This window comes from Pseudonaja textilis, chromosome 5, assembly GCF_049901715.1.
Source record: "Pseudonaja textilis isolate UNSWEBS1 chromosome 5, rPseTex1.2, whole genome shotgun sequence".
In the NCBI taxonomy this organism is placed as follows: Eukaryota; Metazoa; Chordata; class Lepidosauria; order Squamata; family Elapidae; genus Pseudonaja; species Pseudonaja textilis.
The window spans coordinates 52,636,513-52,656,133 of NC_141994.1; the positions used below are offsets into that span (position 1 = coordinate 52,636,513).

Consider the following 19,621-nt stretch of genomic DNA (forward strand, 5'->3'; position numbering starts at 1 on the left):
CCCTAATGAGATACTATTTGAGGAAATGGGAACAAGACAGTAGAATCATATGTTTACATTGCATATAAAGTTTTATTGAGAGATTGCAATATATTTTCATATTTGTTACAGAGCTAAATTGTTCTGACATTAACACAGTTTGAGACAAATTGCTTGTTTCCTCATATTATAAAATTGTATTGTACCTATTTTTTTTTCAAAAGGAATTTTTAATACAGTATTTGCCTAGTTTTAAGCTTTGTATAACTTTCTGAAGAGTAGCTAACCATTATTAACAAGCCCATAACTAGTGACAGGGTTGAGGATTGGTGTAGGACAGGTTCATACTGAATTTATGAATTAGCCATTTCAGCAGCTGCCCTGCAAAACATAGGGGACAAAACTATTTTCCGAACTGGATCTGAGGACAAAATAATGATTTGTGTGAACCTGCAGCTTTAACTGTATAAAAACACTGAATCTATTCATATAATATAATGGTAAAAAGACATTGATTCATCAAAACTCAGCATACCTCAGCTATGGAAATAAAGGGCAAAATAATAGAGGAAATAAGAAAACAACCAATAATAAATGAAAGGCATCTGATAGATAGCTGTTTCTTTAAAGTGATAGTTTAATCATCATTTTAAAGATTTCACATAATTTTAAAATCTTGATATTCTATTTCAGTCCTCAAAACAAGGAAATAAGAGTACCTTTAAAACATAAAAAGCAGTACAAACCCATTATAATTACGTGAAAAACACTGATTTGTTTTTTTAAACAGAAGCTGTGCTCGAAGGGTTTTAAAACACCTTCTACTTTTCTATTTCATGAATTACTCTTAATAGGGTTGATTTCAAAGCTAAAGAACAACATTGTAATCTTTTCAATTCTACACCACATTTTTCATCTTATATTAAACACAGTTACCTTGACGTTAATGTTATTGTTGCTATATAAACGGGTATCTTAGAAATGCTAATAAGTACACCACAGAATTTATAATTTAAACATTTCTATTTATAAAACGGTTGCAACAGTGCTTCAACATTCAGATATTGAACAATGCCACGCGTAAAGGAAAATGAGTGAAAGAATGTGAAATAGCTGATAGCTTAGTCAGAATCTGAAGTGTCATGCTCATTGGCTTGATGCTGACAGACTATTTCTTCCAAAGGCGTCATGGTGCCATCTGGTCGTACCCCCATGGGTGTTATAACTTTATCCCTATGTAAGTGAAAAGAAAAAGGTTCAGATTTTGTCTTGTTGTATAGTTAAAAATAGCAAATATCATGATTAGTCTATTCACATATGCATACATACAAATACAGATTAGTCTATTCACATATGCAAACATACAAATACCTGTATTTGTACGACCAGTTGAGCCCAAGATTTATGTTGCTAAATGAGTTTTGCCCCATTTTACGACCTTTTTTGCCACAGTTGTTAAGTGAATCACTGCAGTTGTTAAATTAGTAACCCGGTTGTTAAGTGAATCTGGCTTCCCCATGAACTTTGGTTGTCAGAAGGTCGCAAAAAGTGATCATATGACCTTGAGACACAGCAATGGCCATAAATAAGAACCAGTAGCAAAGCATCTCAATTTTAACCATGTGACCAGGAGGATGTTGCAACGGTCGGTGTGAAAAATGGTCATAAGTCACTTATTTCAGTGCCATTGTAACTTTGAACAGTCACTAAGTGAACTGTTGTAAGTCGAGGACTACCTGTAGTACCAAATGTGCAGTGTGGAATTACTACTTGCTTCTTCTAGCTCACTGCAGCAATTCAATGGATTATAAATAATAATTTAAAAAATGAGACAGACAAATGGAGAAAAACCAAAATCTTCAGAGCCACTAGATGCTATCAATAAACAGGGGAGGGGAATAATGCCCAAAAGGCAGTTTAAAGTTTTGAAGGAGTTTAGACCTCAAATATATGAAGATAAATAACGCTATCCAAAAAATGGGTGCTGGCTAATTGGGGGAAGCAGGGAATAATATCAATAAAGGCTCCATTCAGACAACACTTGTGCACTAAGTCAATTAAGATCTATCTGGAAAAGAGAAATCAATTACAATGGAATAAGGACCAAGAACAGATTTACTGTTGATTAAATTTTAAAAAAACAAGTAAATAAAAGGCAGCCTTTCCTTATTCCTAATCTCCGCTAATATGCTAAAGTCCTACCTGCCAGAGTATAGTCAATTCTCCCAGTTCAAAATCACAACTGTATACATATGAATTTCACTGAATGAGAAATCAATCAAGAAAAGAGATTTGTCCTATCAAACCTGTTTCTAGTGGAGCTTAAGTACTAGAGCATTTATTTAGATGCAGCCAGATTTTCTTCTCTGTCTCCCATTCCCTTTAAAAAAAAATGTTGCTTTTGTTTGCAGCTGTTTAATTATACGATTGACAGCCATTTTAATCTCTTCAAAAGCACCCGGGGCCTTTCACCGTTAATCCAATTATATCTACTCCACAAGCTACAGCCTCCTATCAAGATGATTAATTATTGATTAAGCCAATCAAACAGTATTAGAACAGATTTATTTAAGCTCTTCATAATCTTATATTTAATATTTGTGGATTATGGCAATCTTCTGGAAAAAAAATATCTCCATATTTTCACAGATGCTATAAATCGACAAACAAAAGGACATCACAGTGTACCATCCTTCCTATCGTCCTTATCTTTAGAAAGCTCACCTGGGCATTAGAACCTAAGAGCAGAGAACTATCTCTGTGCACAACCCTCACTGACATTCCCCTAATTCATCAGAAATAGATCTGGAATCAGGGGATGTGCACCCCCCCCAACCCCCCACGGCCATTCAATCCAACCTAGCACATTCAGATGGGTTGGGGCTATGGCTGTTAAGAATTCTCAAGTAGCATGTTGGCTGGAAAAAAATTGGGATCTCTATTCCCTAGAATACAATCGCCGCAGAGCATGTTAATTAGACTGATTGGAGCTTAAGTCAGAAGTAGAGGTTATAGGAATGCAGTAAATGAAAACTGTTAAAGCGGCAGCTTTGAGATTACAATGGTTAACCCCAGGGGTGGGATTCAAATTTTTAACAACCGGTTCTGTGGGCATGGCTTAGGTGGTGGGCGTGGCTTGGTGGTCATGTGACTGGCTGGCCGTGGCCAACTCAATATCACTCACATTGAGGCACACATCTCCTCGTCTGGCCTCTCATGACTGTGGGGATGCTGCAACAGTCGTAAGTGTGAAAAATGGTCATAAGTCACTTTTTTCAGTGCCGTTGTAACTTTGAATGGTCACTTCACACAAGCAAAGTACCAGCAAAGAAGGAGAAAAAAACTCCAGAGACAGGAAGTCTAGTCCTGCCAAGAATGTAATAAGGGTTAACGGAGAGGCAGTTTCTGTAAGCAACACCAGAATGTTTCCTTCCTGCCTTTCTTACAGGATTAGGCCAGTAATTTCTTCTAACAACTGGTTCTCCAAACTGCTTAGAATGTTAACAACCGGTTCTAGGGAATAGGTGCGAACTGGTAGAATCCCACCCCTGGTTAACCCTAACTTCAGTAAAATTGCTCCAGCTCTTCTGCTAATATAACTAGGGGTTAGTAGAGAAAACGTACAATACAGTGATTTAACGTATGTGTTAAATACTTCATATCCTTGTTTGTACCCTAATGCCTAGTTGCTGATGTCTAAATATTTAGTACAAAGTCTCAATGCTTCTTCTAGCCACCTACAGAGGAATACATGTACTCCTCTACTTTTGACTACAATTGAGCTCAAAATTTCTGTGGTTAAGCAAGACACTTTACAACTTTTCTTGCCCCATTTCTTGAGGGAATCACTGCAGCTGTTGAGTTAGTAATATGACTGTTAAGTGAATCTGTCTTCCCTATTGGCTTTGCTTGTCAAAAAGGTGGCAAAGGGGGATCCTGGCACATTGCAACCGTCATAAAGATGAACCAGTTGCCAAGTCTCTGAATGTTGATCAGATGACTGCGGGGAGGCTGCAACAATCATAAGTGTGAAAAACAGTCACACAGGTGCCGTTGTAAATTTGAACAGTCACTAAACAAACTGTTGTAAGTTGAGGACTACCTTCAATAAAAAAGGATCACCCTAAACCAGGAGTGTCAAATTCACAGCCCGCAGACCGGATCTGTCATGCACTAGCCACGCCCACCCCCATTTTAGCAAAGGGGGGAAAAGTCACCATACCTCACATGACGCCGCGAGTTTGACACCCCTCCCCTAAACATTCTTCTTCTTAACTTGCAATAAGCAACACTTTCCGGAATTGTAGTCCAAGTGGACGCACATGTATATAAATATACTCTTGGATGTACGTGAGTAATTAGGACTGGATAACTTCCAAGATGGTTTTTTCTTTCAAATAAAAAAGGACATATTCGGTACTATTTGTTGGCAAACATGACAAAATGGAGCATTTAATAAAAACACATTCTTCTTCCTCACCTCCAAATCTTTCACTAACTCTTCAGATTTATCTATAGAATGCTTGCTTCTGCTTTCTGCTTGCCATTAGTTGGTCAACTCCCAAACCACTGCCTCATTTTCAAGGGTCTTTCCTGCCTGCTCTGTGCACAACAGCCAGTATTAATACATGGAACTAATGATAGTTGTCTGTAATAAAGCAAACGTATTGCAAACATTGGCCTGTTCCTTTAATAAAATAGTGTATTGGGGAATCCATTCAGCCCTTTATAATTGAGTGCTGCATAATAGTGCTGACCCTTTTATATACACTATTTTGTTCCACAATTAGAAAAGGAGAGAAAACCTAACAGAGGCACAGTTTTTTACAGCCACTACTGTGATTAATTCTGCATTTTAATGAGCGAGGCTGCTACTTAGGCTGGTTTGGGTTGCGTCCTTGTTTTACTGATTTCTTGTCAATGTACAACAAAACCCAAACTATGATAATTGGGGACTGTTTCATCAGCAAAAGGATTCCTACTATTAATACAAGGTTGGCTTGGAAAAAGCTCCGTGGCATCACAATTACTCAATGAATTCATAGCTGTGCCACCAGCTTATAATAGCAAGAAAATATTTATAAAGCATTTTAATTAACACTGAAAACTTCCAAACACACAAAGCAGACAAAGAGCTGCATGCACGTCACAAAATTCATGGTATACTAGCTGGCAACTGGTTTGAAATTAAGATTCAGCTGATTCCTATTACACTTATAATCAGAAAACACTTATAATCAGAAAACGGTATCAAAGACATCATTTTTTAACTTTTGTGGTTTGTCTTGAAGTACAATGAGATCTCTCCTGAATTTTGTTGAAATGTCCAAATCACACAACACATGAATGAAATCTTGCTAAGAGAAGAGTAGAAATGTGGAACAAAATATTTAGAAATATTCATATTCATAGTGGTATACTCTGGAATGTTTGGTTTTTAAACCCAATTGTCATCTGAGGCTGTGTTTCTTTTTAACACTTTATAGCAGCAGCATGGCTCATCTAAAATGATTAATTCTGCCAAAAAAAGTCAGAAGAACCAGTCACCCAGCTCAATGCCTAGGTCTCCAGTGTGTTCCAGCATACCCAAAGATACTTTTTTGATGCCCACAAGGATCATTGCCCCACCTGATTCTGACTTATCTTAAGATAAACAAATGAGTTGTTACCAGGCTGCAAAACACAGCCAGCTTCTAGAATTACCTTTTATTTCCAAGGATGTCTTTGGACCCTACATGAGCATAAGAGATATTCTTAGAAAATGAAAAAATAAATGCATGCATCATTTGGAATAGTGCCTTGATTGTAACAACACACAGAAGTATTGTGGTAAAGCTTTGGTGCAGCCATTTTGAGAACTTTCCCAGATTTGCAATCCAATGCTTTGTTAGAACTGGGACCTCAGTCTAGGAAAAATATAAAAATAACCTGAAACATTACAAAAATTAGAAGAATATGAAGATCTTTGTATCCAGTTTGCTTTCTCTTAAATGTTTTGTGAGTTCTATGACAATTAGTTTGTAAAGTTGCCAATGACATGTTCTGGAAATTCCAAATCTATTGGCCCAATTATTATTTGTATTAATAAAATGGGAGGTAGAATTATTTAAAAAGAATAATCCAATCCAGCTCCTAATTAAGCTAAAATTTGAATTCTAACATTGTCCCATCTTTCTCTTACAAGTTGAAATGGGCTTATTTTCTCATCTTTATTTTAAAACTGGTTTCTCCTCTTCTACCAGCCTCTATATAGTCTTGAAAATAATTTTAGAACTAATGACTAGTGATGTGAATTATACATTGGGGGTGCATTAGCTGTTGTTTAATTAAGCAAAACTAAGTATGAGAAAGACATAGCAAAAACAAAAAAATAAAAATAAAGGATAGATAAAAGTTGCATGCTATAAATTTATATTCTCTAGTGGCAATACACATATGATCTTGGATAATGTTAAATTGCTGACCAAACAAATAGCACCACAAAAACAGAGAATGGAACTAAATTCAAATCTTCAGCACTGCAGGGAAGGGACTGCCTGAAAGACAGAACATGCATAAAAGAATGAGAAAGAAATGTGATTCTAAAGAGCGTAGCAGAAAAGGACTGAACTGTCTGGATTTGGAGCTTGGAAAGAGTGAGACTCTTAGCTGCACTATGCATAAATAACATGTTTCTTTGGGTTAACCTGATTTGGCTATCCCATCCTCAAACATGAAATAACTAAAAGTAGAATGAGTTTCAGCTAACTTATTCCATTTCTGATCAATTTAAATCTTGTATTGTGCAGAGTAGTTAGGAACTAAATGTTGCCCATCTACGCAAAACCAGAACTAAATCATTTCCGGATCTATGAAATATAGCAGTACCAACCAAACATCTTAACAGGATTAATAATCTGGAAGCAATCATAGTGTTTTTATTAGGAAACATTTGCAATACTCTCTCCTTACAGATCAATGTGACTCACATTTTAGAAACGACTCTAACTTTTTAAGGAATACTTACTCCATCCCCTAATATAATTTGATACTTGTTTGCATGTCACAAAAGGTAATCCGTTTTACTTGTAAATATTACCCCTTCCATTCAAAAGGAATTAGATGCTCTAAAACAGCAATGAATAGCCATTCCACGATGGTCCCACTTTCAAGCAGAAAAGGAATCCTTTCAGGAATAGCTATATAGTTATTTTTTGGCAAAGTGTGCAGTAAAAGTGTCCAGAGTGTGCAGTAAAAAGAGAACGTCTTTTTATACAGAATACAAAATAGTAAGAGTTGGAAGGGATCTTGATGGTCTTCTTGTCCAACACCTGGCTCAAGCAGGAGATTCTATACCACTGCAACAGTGGCAAATATCTGTGGTGAATATCCTATACTATTTTGGACAAATGGCTATCCAATCTCTTCTTAAAAATCCTCCAGTGATGTAACACCCATAATTTCTGGGGGCAAGCAATTCCACTGATTAATTGCTCTGTCAGAATATTTTTCCTTAGTTCTAGGTTGCATCTCCCTTGGTTAAGCTTTTATCCATTATTTGTCTTGCCCTCGCTTTGTAGAATAGGTTGCCCCCCCTCTTCTTTGTGACAGTCTCTCAAACATTGGAAAATTGCTATCATATCACCCCTAGTCCTTTTTCTTTATTAGATTACACATATCCAGTTCCTACAACCATCCATCGCGTTTTAGCCTCTTGACCCTAATAATTTTTATTGCTCTTCTCGGCACTCTTTCTAGAGTCCCAACATCTTTTTTATATTGTGGTGACCACAACTGGATGCAGTATATTTCAAGTGTGGTCTTACTAAGAGAGTGTATAAAGGTACTAAGATTTCACGTGAACGTGATACTATTCCTCTGTTGATGCAGCCTAGGACTGTATTGGCTTTTTTGGCAGTGGCAGCACACTGCTGGATCATACTTATTTGGCTATGTGCTGGGATTCCTAGATTCTGCTGTTGAGCTAGATGTCATCTATTGCAGTGGTCACCAACCGGACTACCAGTGGTCCCCAAGAAAATATTGGTGGTCTGCAGAGAAATGTCCCCCCCAAAGTAATTAATCCAGCCTGTGCGGAAACAGAAGGCTGTGCCTCCCGCATGGCCTGCCCACCCGCTGGTCCCCACCCTTCAGCCAAGCATAAACCTTATCTTGAATAGAGCCACATGTGCTGGATCTGGAAGACAAGACCAATGGTGGGGGAGGGAAATCCGCACCGGGGTGGCTTGCTGACATTGGTGGGAAAATCGGTCCCATATTCCAGAGCTGCAGGACTGGCCCTTTGGTCATCCCAGAGCAGCTCCTCCAGTCCATGGCAGGCCGGTGCACCCAGGTGGAGGAGCAGCTGCTCCGGGATGACCAAAGAGCCAGTCCTGTAGTCCTGCAGGTCTGGAATATGGGACCAACTTTGCCACCAACATCAGCAAGCCACTGTCAGTCAAAATTCATATTAGTGGTCTGCAGGATTTAAAATTATGAGTTCGGTGCTCCCTGAGGTCCAAAAAATTGATGACCCCTGTTCTATTCTATACCTGTATATTTGATTTTTCTTGCCTAAGTGTAAAACCTTACTTTTCTTGCCACTGAATTTTATTTTGTGGGATAGGTACACATGACCACAACTTGTAAAACTCTTAATGTACTTACTATATATATATATATATTTATATTTATTTAATCATCGCCAATGATCAGATTTTGCATATCTGCCAAAAATTATAGCAAAATGGTCCTTGGCCAGTGAAGTACTGGATATCTTTTAAGAGCTGCATTGATGCAAACATATAACTAACACATAGTGAAATTCTTAATGATGATGAAATGGTAAAGATATGAAAAGGATAAAGGATAAAGATGTGAACATGGAAAGAGATACAATACCTAGAAAGCTTATCAAACATATTGACCAGTTTCATCGCTTCATATTCCTTTTGTTCCTCAGTCATTTCATCCATTGGGTTAGGCATTGGCTCTTCTAAATGACCTGTAATTAAGTTAATGCTTTGGGAAGTGGGAAAAGAGAAAAGAACAAGTTAAAAAAAAACCTTCAAGAAGACTTTTCAAGAACACCATTCCACAAGTTTTAAACTAAAACTGGAAATCTCAACTTATCACAAAAATACAGCCCTCAACTATCTTCCAGAACTGGAAAGCACCAGTGTTGCGGCTTCTCTCAGCCTTTACATCTCAAGCTGATTCTGCTCAAAGTTAGTTACAACCCATTACTTATATAAGTAGACCTTGCTTAACATCCATTCTGTTCAGTGATTGCTCAAAATTATGAAGGTGATAAATGGATTTTTGATTGGCCCTCAAATTTCTAGCTGTTGCTGGTCCCCAGTCAGGTGAACAAATGCAGAGGAGGCTGGGGTGGATCCACACCTAACGATTGGTAGGATTTGACTAATAATGGCAATGGGAACTGTCAGGATTGCTGTTGTCGAACAATGTGGTGATGTGACATTGTACTTTATGAGCACATTGCTTAGAACAAAAATTCCAGTACCAATTATTGCTGTTACTAGAATAACTGAGTTGGAAGGGATCTTGGAGGTCCAACCCCGCTGCTCAAGCAGGAAACCTTACACCATTTCAGACAAATGGTTGTCCCATCTCTTTTTCAAAACCTCCAGTGTTGGAGCACCCACAACTCGTTCCACTGATTAATTGTCCTCAGTGTTAGGAAATTTCTCCTTAATTCTAGATTGCTTCTCTCCTTGATTAGTTTCCATCCCTAGGTTGGAATGGGTTGACCCCTTCTTCTTTGTGGTAGCCCCTTAGATATTAGGACGCTGCTGTCATGTCACCCCTAGTCTTTTTTTAAACTACCTGTATAAGGAGACCAAGTCAGGGGCCAGTTATCTGATAAACGCCGGCAAGGGGATGGGGAGAAATTGTATAGGTCAATGTTTTTCAAACTTTTAAGATATACTGACTGGGAAATTTTGGTGTGGTTTGGTTTGGTTTAATTTAGTTTAGTTTACTGTCATTGCACCATCTTCAGTTCACACATCCTAAAGTTACCAAGTTTGACAAACATCCTCCTAGGTGAAGGGAAGGAAGGTAGAATTCAAGCCATGCCGTACTTTGGCTTTGCAGATTTATATTCCTCCGTGTCTGTATCTTCATCATCTGAGTACCAGGTTTCTCCTCTTCCTCCAGCTAAGAGGCCCCTGGCTGCCAGCAGGCCTGCTGCATTGCCATACCCAGTGTACTTCAACAAGCTGTCAACTGCAAAGCAACAGGAAGCAATTTGTTGGAAAGGATCAAACTGTGGCTTGAAGACAGAATAGGATTAATATTTTTCCTTTTCATTTTGGGATTGGAATTTAAGAAAATTCCTCTTTGGGCATTAAATCCAATTGAGACACATACATACATACATACTTATATACATACAGGCATACATATATACACACACACATAACAGTGTGGGGTCACTTCAACCAAAATAACTGAGTGGCAAATCTGAAGAGTTCTTCAACTTATGTTTGGTTAAGTGAGAGGAGGACTTTCCAAACAACAGGAGACAAACTTAATAAAGCAGAACGCATACACTTATTGAAAGCTATATTCATATTTTAGATTGGGATTCTAACAGGTCAGTTTAAAAGGAAGGCCTCTGCACGCGACTTTATACCCTGTATTCACTAGTTAAAGACTTTAAAGACTTTATGGTTGAGAAAAGGCTAAGCCTAAATTTAATAACTTCTATTTGTCTTCAGTTTAATCTGGCCTAAGATATTTCTATAGAGAGAAATAATAGACTAGTTGCTATAAAAAGTAAAATGCCTCTTTGTATTTTATAAATTGCTGTTGACTGTCACACCTTCCAGTACTTCTAGATTTAATTAAAAAAAAAATATTTGGCAACAAATAGCCAGTTCAGTAAGTGATTACCAGCTGTTAGATCCCATGCAGTTTGCATACTGAGCAAATAGATCGACAGATGATGCTGTTAACACGGCTCTGCATTACATACTACAACACCTGGAATCTCCAAATACCTACGCAAGGGTCCTCTTTGTAGACTTCAGTTCAGCATTCAATACCATCATTCCAGACATTCTTCAAAGTAAATTAAACCAACTAGCGGTATATGAACACACTTGTAAGTGGATCATAAGCTTCCTAACAGACAGGAAGCATCAGGTGAAACTAGGCGGAATCACATCCGATACCTGTACAATCAGCACAGGGCCCCCGCAAGGCTGTGTGCTATCTCCTCTTCTCCCTATATACCAATGACAGCTTCTCAGACGATCCATTTGTTAAAATACTGAAGTTTGCTGATGAAACAACAGTGATTGGTCTCATTCGAGACAACGATGAATCTGTATACAGACAGGAGGTTATACAACTTGCCTCGTGGTGTAACTGGAACAATCTGGAACTGAACACACTCAAAACCGTAGAAATTGTGGTAGACTTTAGAAGAACCCCTCCTATACCACCACCTCCTATACTACCTTACAATACTAGACAACACAGTATCAACAGTAGAGACCTTCAAATTTCTAGGTTCTATTATATCACATGACCTAAAATGGACACCTAACATCAAAAAGTCAACAAAAAAGCACAACAAAGAATGTTCTTTCTGCGCCAACTGCCCAAGGAGTTGCTGATACAGTTCTACAGAGGAATTACTGAGTCTATCATCTGCACCTCTATAACTGTCTGGTTTGGTTCTGCAACCCAACAGGACAGACATAGACTTCAGAGGATAATTAGGACTGCAGAAAAAACAGTTACTACCAACCTGCCTTCAATCAAAGACCACAAGTCAAAAAGAGGGCTGTGAAAATATTTACAGACCCCTCACATCCCGGACATAAACTGTTTCAACTCCTTCCCTCAAAACGACGCTATAGAGCACTGCACACCAGAACAACTAGACACAAGAACAATTTTTTCCCGAAAGCCATCACTCTGCTAAACAAATATTTCCCTCAACACTGTTCAACTATTTACAAAGTGTACACTACTATTACTGTTAATCTTCTCACCACTCCTTCTCACCCATCCCCTCCCACTTGACTGTTTCCTAGTATGATTTGTTGATTGTACCCTATGACTATCATTGGGTGTTGTGTGTTGTGATTCTTGATTCTTGACAAACGTATCTTTTCTTTATGTATACTGAAAGTATTTACACCAAGACAAATTCCTTGTGTGTCCAATCACATGTGGCCAATGAAGTATTCTATTCTATTCTATTCTATTCTATTCTATTCTATTCTATTCTATTCTATTCTATTCGCGATCTTCACCACCAGCCTCCAACAAGCAAATGAAACGAGTTAGAGTTAGGAGTTAGGTGTAATTGTTGCAACTAGAACTGCTATTGTAAGTCGGAATGGTCATGTGATTTTTTTTTGTACTTGCATTGCTTAGTGACAGAGTTTCCAGTTCCAATTATGGTCATTAACTGAGGACTCTCTGTTTTTGCACATATGCTATTAGCACCCTTATGCTCTAGTAAAAACCTCTGTACCTCTCTCTTTACAAAGAACAAAAAGGAATTCTGCAGCAATTTGCTTCACTCCCAGATCAACATGAGTCATAAGACGCACTAATTTGTTTCTCAGTGTTGTGCCCACTTCAGGACGATTTGAAACATCTCTCAAAGGAGGCAGCACCTAAAGACAGAGAAAGATAAGAGGAGGAATTAATCCCAATGCAAGGTGTTGTCACACTTATTCCCTTGAATTCCTCAAAATAATTTCACTTTTTTTTTCTGGCTACCTAAACAATTTGCATGAGCGCAAAGGAAAGTGGGAGGACTAAACTGCACCCTTTTGCCCATCTCCCTCTGGTCGCTGCATCCAATTGGCTGGTAGCCAGGTCTGAGAAGCTAGTGGTGATTGGCTGCTTTTGTAAATGTTATATCCAATCATTTCAAAAGATAATGGAAAACAAAGCAATGCAACTAATAGTACAGTAATACACCAATAATTCTCAGCTTTATTCCTTCTCCCAATGATCCAATGTAAGTTTTGAATTAGAAACTTCAGGTTATATTATCATTAAAGATTGATTTTAGGATTCACCCCCCCCAAAAAAAAAACTTTTCAAAGTTAGAACATTTTCTATAGATTTAGGATTTGATGCATCACTCCTATATCTTAATGATATGAAAATTGCTATGAGGGGCTTATCCTTAATGGGGTGAGAGAAAAGAAGGTCATGAAATATTCTGTTCTAAAAAAAGAATATGACTCTCCATTTTTGGAACCACGTCACATGCCACCATCCTATTTAAGTATGCTTGTTGCTTTTTATAAATGTTACATTTACATCCCATTTCATTCTAAAACATAAGCACCTTTTATTGATTTTTCCAAGCAATCACAACTTAGATGTCTAGAAGAAACAACAAAAGGGGTTTTGTTGTGGATTTGGGATAATGTAATCCTTCCTTCCTCTGAGTGGTCTAACACTGTACCATTCTGCAGCCTTAAATGAAAACATCTGGGGGTGAACATCACAATCTTAATAAAAATAGGCTATTTTAATGATTCAGCCATTTTAGCACTGTTGCTTTCATACTCTTGTGAGTGCACAGGTTGTCCTCATTGAATAACCACTCATTTGGTAAACATTCAAACTTACTATGTGTAGCAGATGACCAGGCTGAGCCTGAGGGAGGGGTCAAATGCATCATCAGTCATGAATCTTTTTGCACTCACAACAGATGTAAGTCCAGCTCACCTTGAATTCCTTTGACTCTTATTTACACCAAATTGTTTTGACTGTTAGTAGTTCAGATTCTTGCAGAGAGCTTAAGCTTGCAATAAATCTTTATAACCAGTTGACCTGCCTGGATCTCCTGATTTCTCTGGCACTTCACATTATGGTGCTGAATGAGTGGTAGTTAGGAATGTATCTTTTACTTACAGCCATCATAGCATGAAGTCCTCGCTTAACATCGAAAACTGGGCCTGCCATTGCTAAGCGGCATGCTCACAGTTTTTTTTTAAACATTTCCAATCCCATTTAGCGTTGTTAAATGAGGACTACCTGTATATCATTTTTCATTTCTCCTAAAGAGTTGTTTTAGGCTGCCTAAGTTGTAAACAAGTTCCACTGAACAAAGTTCATATTTACTTTTAAGAAAACATACATGTTGCACAATTTTATTCATTTATTTATTCCTTATTCAGCTTTATGATGCCCTACACATCCAGTGCAAAAAAAATACTAAACAAAGATAAGATTCTTTAATTAATAGAAACTAATATTTATGCATATTCAGTAGAAGAGTTTCCATTGCATTTTAGTCTTTGGATATACCCATGTCTCACCTGAGCTTTAATAAACTTCCTAATGTTCCGATGGGACCGGCAGCATCTTGTTAGTAAACTGAGCACTGGAGTGAGGCCTTCCCTATAGCTGCTCCCCTGAAGAACAAAGAATTTAGCAACGTTTTTCCAACAACACAACACAAATGTTATGGCACACACAATTCTTAAAACTACCTTTTCCATGGTAGTTTTTCCATACAGTAAAACATTTTTAAATGTAAAATCATATTTTAAAAAATATTTAAAATCTCTTTCTGGAAGCTCACAGGATACACACAAGCAGCTATGACTAAACAAGGTCCCCCAATATAAGTTTGTGATATTTTTCCAGATACAGGAACATCCATAACATTCCCCTGATTGCAATGCATAAATTAGCCTATATTGCATTTCTGAGCAGGGTATTAAGTAATGTGTTAATCAATACTTTTTACTGAAAATAAATAAGAAGGAGATTATTTTATGTTTTACACTTCCCCAAAAATCTGAACAAACCAGTGGAGCTATTTATTTTCCACATGAAACACTGAGTCATACTTTTAGGTGTTTGGGTATTCAGATGAATATTCAATTTGTTCCATGATCTTGTATTTTTCATGGCCATGTTACAACCTTGATTTGTTTTCAAACACCTAAAACTTGGGGGTTTGTTTAAGAAGCAGTCTATAATGCTGCACAATTAAAGTCCAAGCAGCATTATGCTGCAAGCAATGGAACAAGGCTTCCAAATTCAAATGTTCTTACCTTGTCAATTCTCTTCTCCATAAACTTCAAAAGCACCTGAATAGCATCCATATTCATGCCATTGTATTTCACACCAGTTTCCTTTGCCTCTTCTTGAGTTGAGGGACTGATGAGGACATCCAAGCAAGAGACTGGAACATTGCTTAACAGGTTGATCGCATTGCTGAAAGAAATTTAAAAGTCACTCCCTTAAAACGCTTCTGTGCATAATATGGGAATGAAGCCCTTGAAACATGGATGTTAACAGCATGGATTATAATGTTGTTATACTTTTACACAACAACTAATGGACCTCAATACCACAAGTTACTGTTTTATAAACTTTTCTAATTGATATTTTCAGTAATTCACTAAACTGTTGTACTGCATTTTCAGGATGCAATATGGAATCAAAATCCAGAAGCTATGAATTCTGCCACCTTTAGGGAAGACTACAGGAGCATACAATCAAAAGCTTACCCACATGTCACAATGCTGCCTAGAAGCAGCGTGCAAATTCTTGCTTCTGCTAGCTTGCGTCTTCACCCATGATTCAGATTGAAAGATGGTCATGGAAAAGGCAGCTGCTTGATCATGTCATCAGTTTTATATTCTCTGTAGCATATAAGTAAACCTGGAGTCCAATCCGCCACACCACTCAGCAAAGTATTCTGGTAACTTTCCACTTAGATTATTGAAATGCACTATATATGGAGTTGCCTTGGAATCTAGTTCAAAAGCTGACTGATGAAATATTATGCCTGTGCTTTCTTATGTGTCCTGATTGCTAGTAGACTTCTGGGCCAAATTTAAATTACAAACTCTTAAATGTTTGAAGCTCATATTATCCTAAAAACCAGTGTTACTCAAACTTGGCAATTTGAAGTTGTGTAGATTTCAACTCCTAGAATTCCGCAGCCAACATGTAGGCTGGGGAATTCTGGGAGTTGAAGTCCACCTATCTTAGAGTTGCCAAGGTTGAGAAACTGTCCTACACTAAGACCTTCATTAAGGACTCTTCTCCAGGTTCTCCAATCCTATAAGGTAAGGTAAGACAAAATAAAGACAATGGCATTTTCAACACTAGCAGCTCATTTCTAGAACGCTGTAGAGGGGTATATTTGACACCAACATTAGGGTCTTTTAACAGGATGCAAAGACCATTTTATTTTAATAGACATTTTTGGAATTGCTGATTTTAAGTGAGATTTTATCAACCATAGCTATAAATCATGACAGTTCTTATTGTTTTTGTTTTAACCTGTTTAATCATATATTCCATTTGATTTTTAAATTTTCTTTTGTTTTACATTATGTTTACACAGTATATTATTCGGATATATGTAATGTATACTATAAATTATGTATGGCATATCTATCTGGAAAATTACTGCTGTTAGCAGTTTCACAATTCTGCAAACAAGAATTAGAAATCCTATATCACACTAGCAGGGTACCCGTGCATTGCTATGAAACTATGTGATCAGGCAAGTTTTTTGGGAGGGAAATAAGGGGGGGAAAATTCTGCCTCTGCCTACCAGCATCCATCGGTATTCATCTGGCTAGCGTCCTATCAGTGTGTGAGAGAGTTCAGGGCTGTTTGGAAACTGAAACAGTATTTGCTGTGTGAGCAAGAAGGAGACAGCAAAGAACCTAAGTGTGGTTTAACTGAACTGTTCTGTACTAAATCTGCTTGGTGCTGTGAAACTAAAAGTGAAACTAAAACTCCTCTCCTCTGCTTGTGTTTTGCAAATGGAACAGACTTCTTTTTAGGTGAGGAGGGGAAGCAGAACTCCTTAGGCTCAGAACATGTTTATAATAATATACGAAATACTAACGCTCTGATGGTCATTTCGAAAAATCCTTTCTTAGTGAGCACCTAGAAGCCAAGAGGAACATATGTGCCAAATTTCAAGTTTGTAGGCTTTAAGGTTTTGGAGATTTTGTGATGATGCGTGAGTGGTTTTTCGTTTTTATATATATAGATTCTCCACCCCCCACCCCCCCAAGGCATTTGTCCCATTAACTTTTTCTCCAAGCCTAAACTAATTCACTTTAAAATACAATAGCATTGTTATGTTCAAATATTAAAGAGTTGTAGACTGGTATATTTGGATCCCTTATTTCACATAAAGCAAGAATTTTACTATGAAGTAGTTATATCTTTCTACCAATACTGTACATTGTTCTCTTCAGCCAGCGTTTTTTTTAAACTCCCTTAAAGCAGGGACCAATTTAAATTGAAATGCTTAATAAATGCGGGATTGAGTTTCGCTTTTCACAAAATAATCTGCTTGACGCAAAACAAGAGTTGGTCGAGAACAATAGGATTTTAATTCAGAAAAATAAAAGAAGCTTGGATCATTTCTACAGAAAGCTCCTTCTTATGAAGCAATGGTGTTCGCAAACACCTACCAAATTAATTTTCTGGATCACTGTGCTCGAGTTATTCTTTTCAATAACTGGAGTCTGGCTTTCTGAACTTTGTCACTCCACCTGACAGTTTTATTTGTGGCAGAGGAGTGTATGAAAATCTCCACCTACCAGGAAGTCACTGACTATGCACAGATCGGCACAATAGTGTTTGCATTCCTTCTCCAGGGGGTAGAAATGCTGCGTATATTATTTTCTCTCTCAGCTTCCTAAAGATCATTAATCACAGAGACATGACATCCACCTACTCAGGCTCTCAGCCCCCTCCTGATATGCAAACGTGAAAGCAAACAACACTTCAGCACTAGCGAAAGCTGTGATTAAAATCTTCAGAGTGGGCAAACATGGCTTACCATAACTTACTTCACTGAAATTGTCTGTAGTTGGCTATTTTGTGTGACGGAATGCACAGAACCAAATAATCTCTTTTACTATACTCATTCTTAATTAATGAAGGGAAAATCTTTTTAAAAGTCTCTATAAATACAAATTTAAATTAATAAGAATTTTCTACATTTTTAATTAATTTAAATTCATATTCCTAAGAGATATTTAAAAGAGAGCCTTCCTTCAGATTTATTCTCTAATGATAGTATTTTGTTTCTTAGGTATTATCATTAAAAGGTAATATCTGAATATACTTTAAAGTCTCCTTTCACAGTTCTTTAAAATTAAATTCACGACCTTCCAGGCATACTGGAAAGAATCACTTTACAAGAGGGAATTAGACAACGAATGGATAAAATCAGACCCTGAGTACTTTTCTGACATTCAACAGCTCACCAAGGTCTAAGCAGAGCCTTTTTCCATGATCTGAAATCTATATTACACTTCATCTTAGCCAAAAAGCTAAGAAGTGACTGATTGATTGATTTGTACAGAGTGAGACAAGCATTATTTGAATTTATTTTCAAGTAACTTATTAATATTGAGGTCTTTGTCAAACAGTCTACATTTTTTTATGTCACTCAAGTACACCGTTTCACTGAACTACCTTCATTCTAAAAAAAATTGGGTACTATGGGATTTTTCTTAAAATCTTACCTCGATATAAATCCTGTCTTTCACAATTGCTCTCCCAAATAATGAAGAGCTATGCAATGAAAAGTTTAGGTTATCTTCCAGGTGTTTACATTAGAATAATAACAGCAATAAATAAGCGTGGCAGTAAAGTATATATTTTGAAATACTGTTTAAACAGAGCCTTTACTGTGGCAATTTAAGAACAATGAATCAAGTATCTGATGTACAAAAAATAAAATTTAATTATAAGTTTATTTTAAAGTTTTTGATTTATGGGGGTTTCAGGGAAAAGCTGGAGAAAATATGCCATAATTATGGCATCTGAAACCAGTTTTATCCGAAAGATGCCACTGACATTCTTTCCCAGTGATTGGAGGCTATGAAAATCTGGATGGGGAAGAATGAGTTTTAACTCAACCTTCCAAGTGAACCCTAAAACAACATGACTGTGGGTCAGGACCTGATCTTTGGATCTAGACTTTCCGTCATTAACTTGGGTGAGGTAGCACTACCCAGAAAGAGCGAATGTCCAACTTAGGATTCCTTGTGGCTCCTGGCAACTATGGTCAAAAGGAACTTTGCATAACTTAATTTTGTGCACCAACTGTACCCATGGGAGTTGCTGCTCACAACTCATAAATGTCTTTACTTCTCAGTTCAACTACTAAAATATACTCTATGTGAAAAGCATTTGGAAGATATAACTTTTCCAGAATGTGGCAGCAAGTGCAGTTTGGGACACACTGTGATACACCCATATAATGGCACTGCTATGAGAGCTGCACTGCTTTCAGTAGATTTCTGGATGCAATTCAATATGCAGGTTGCTACTTTTAAAGTCCTGCATGTCACAGAGCTTGTGAGATTACTAGTCTCCAATACTTTCTGCCTGTTGCCCGCAGACTAAATTTGCTTCAGGTCGCTTCTAGATCATCTAATGGGGATATACCTCCTCTGTCATGGCACATGCCCAATGGAACAACTTCTCCTTGGAATGATATTGTATTTGGGCTCATCTACTAAACTCATCTACTATAAAAAGAATCATTAATTGTATAACCATCCTGCAGCTTCCTACTTTCAAAAAACTGGAAGATTTTTGTATCTGGCTAGCTTTAACAGGTCTAAAGCTAGAAGTTTACAGAAAAATTCCTTAA

The 19,621-nt window shown here is 37.4% G+C and overlaps 1 protein-coding gene across 1 annotated transcript; it reads right to left on the reverse strand.

Annotated features, from left to right (window-relative positions):
* Positions 1-52: 52 nt before the first annotated feature.
* Positions 53-15,208, reverse strand: RIC8B (RIC8 guanine nucleotide exchange factor B). Its single transcript, XM_087934876.1, has 6 exons — positions 15,030-15,208; positions 14,286-14,381; positions 12,476-12,620; positions 10,065-10,209; positions 8,860-8,979; positions 53-1,212 (listed from the first exon to the last, which is right to left on the reverse strand). Exons 1-6 carry the CDS (start codon positions 15,084-15,086, stop codon positions 1,101-1,103), a joined length of 675 nt encoding a protein of 224 aa, XP_087791002.1. The 5' UTR covers positions 15,087-15,208; the 3' UTR covers positions 53-1,100.
* Between the last annotated feature and the right edge of the window lie 4,413 nt (positions 15,209-19,621).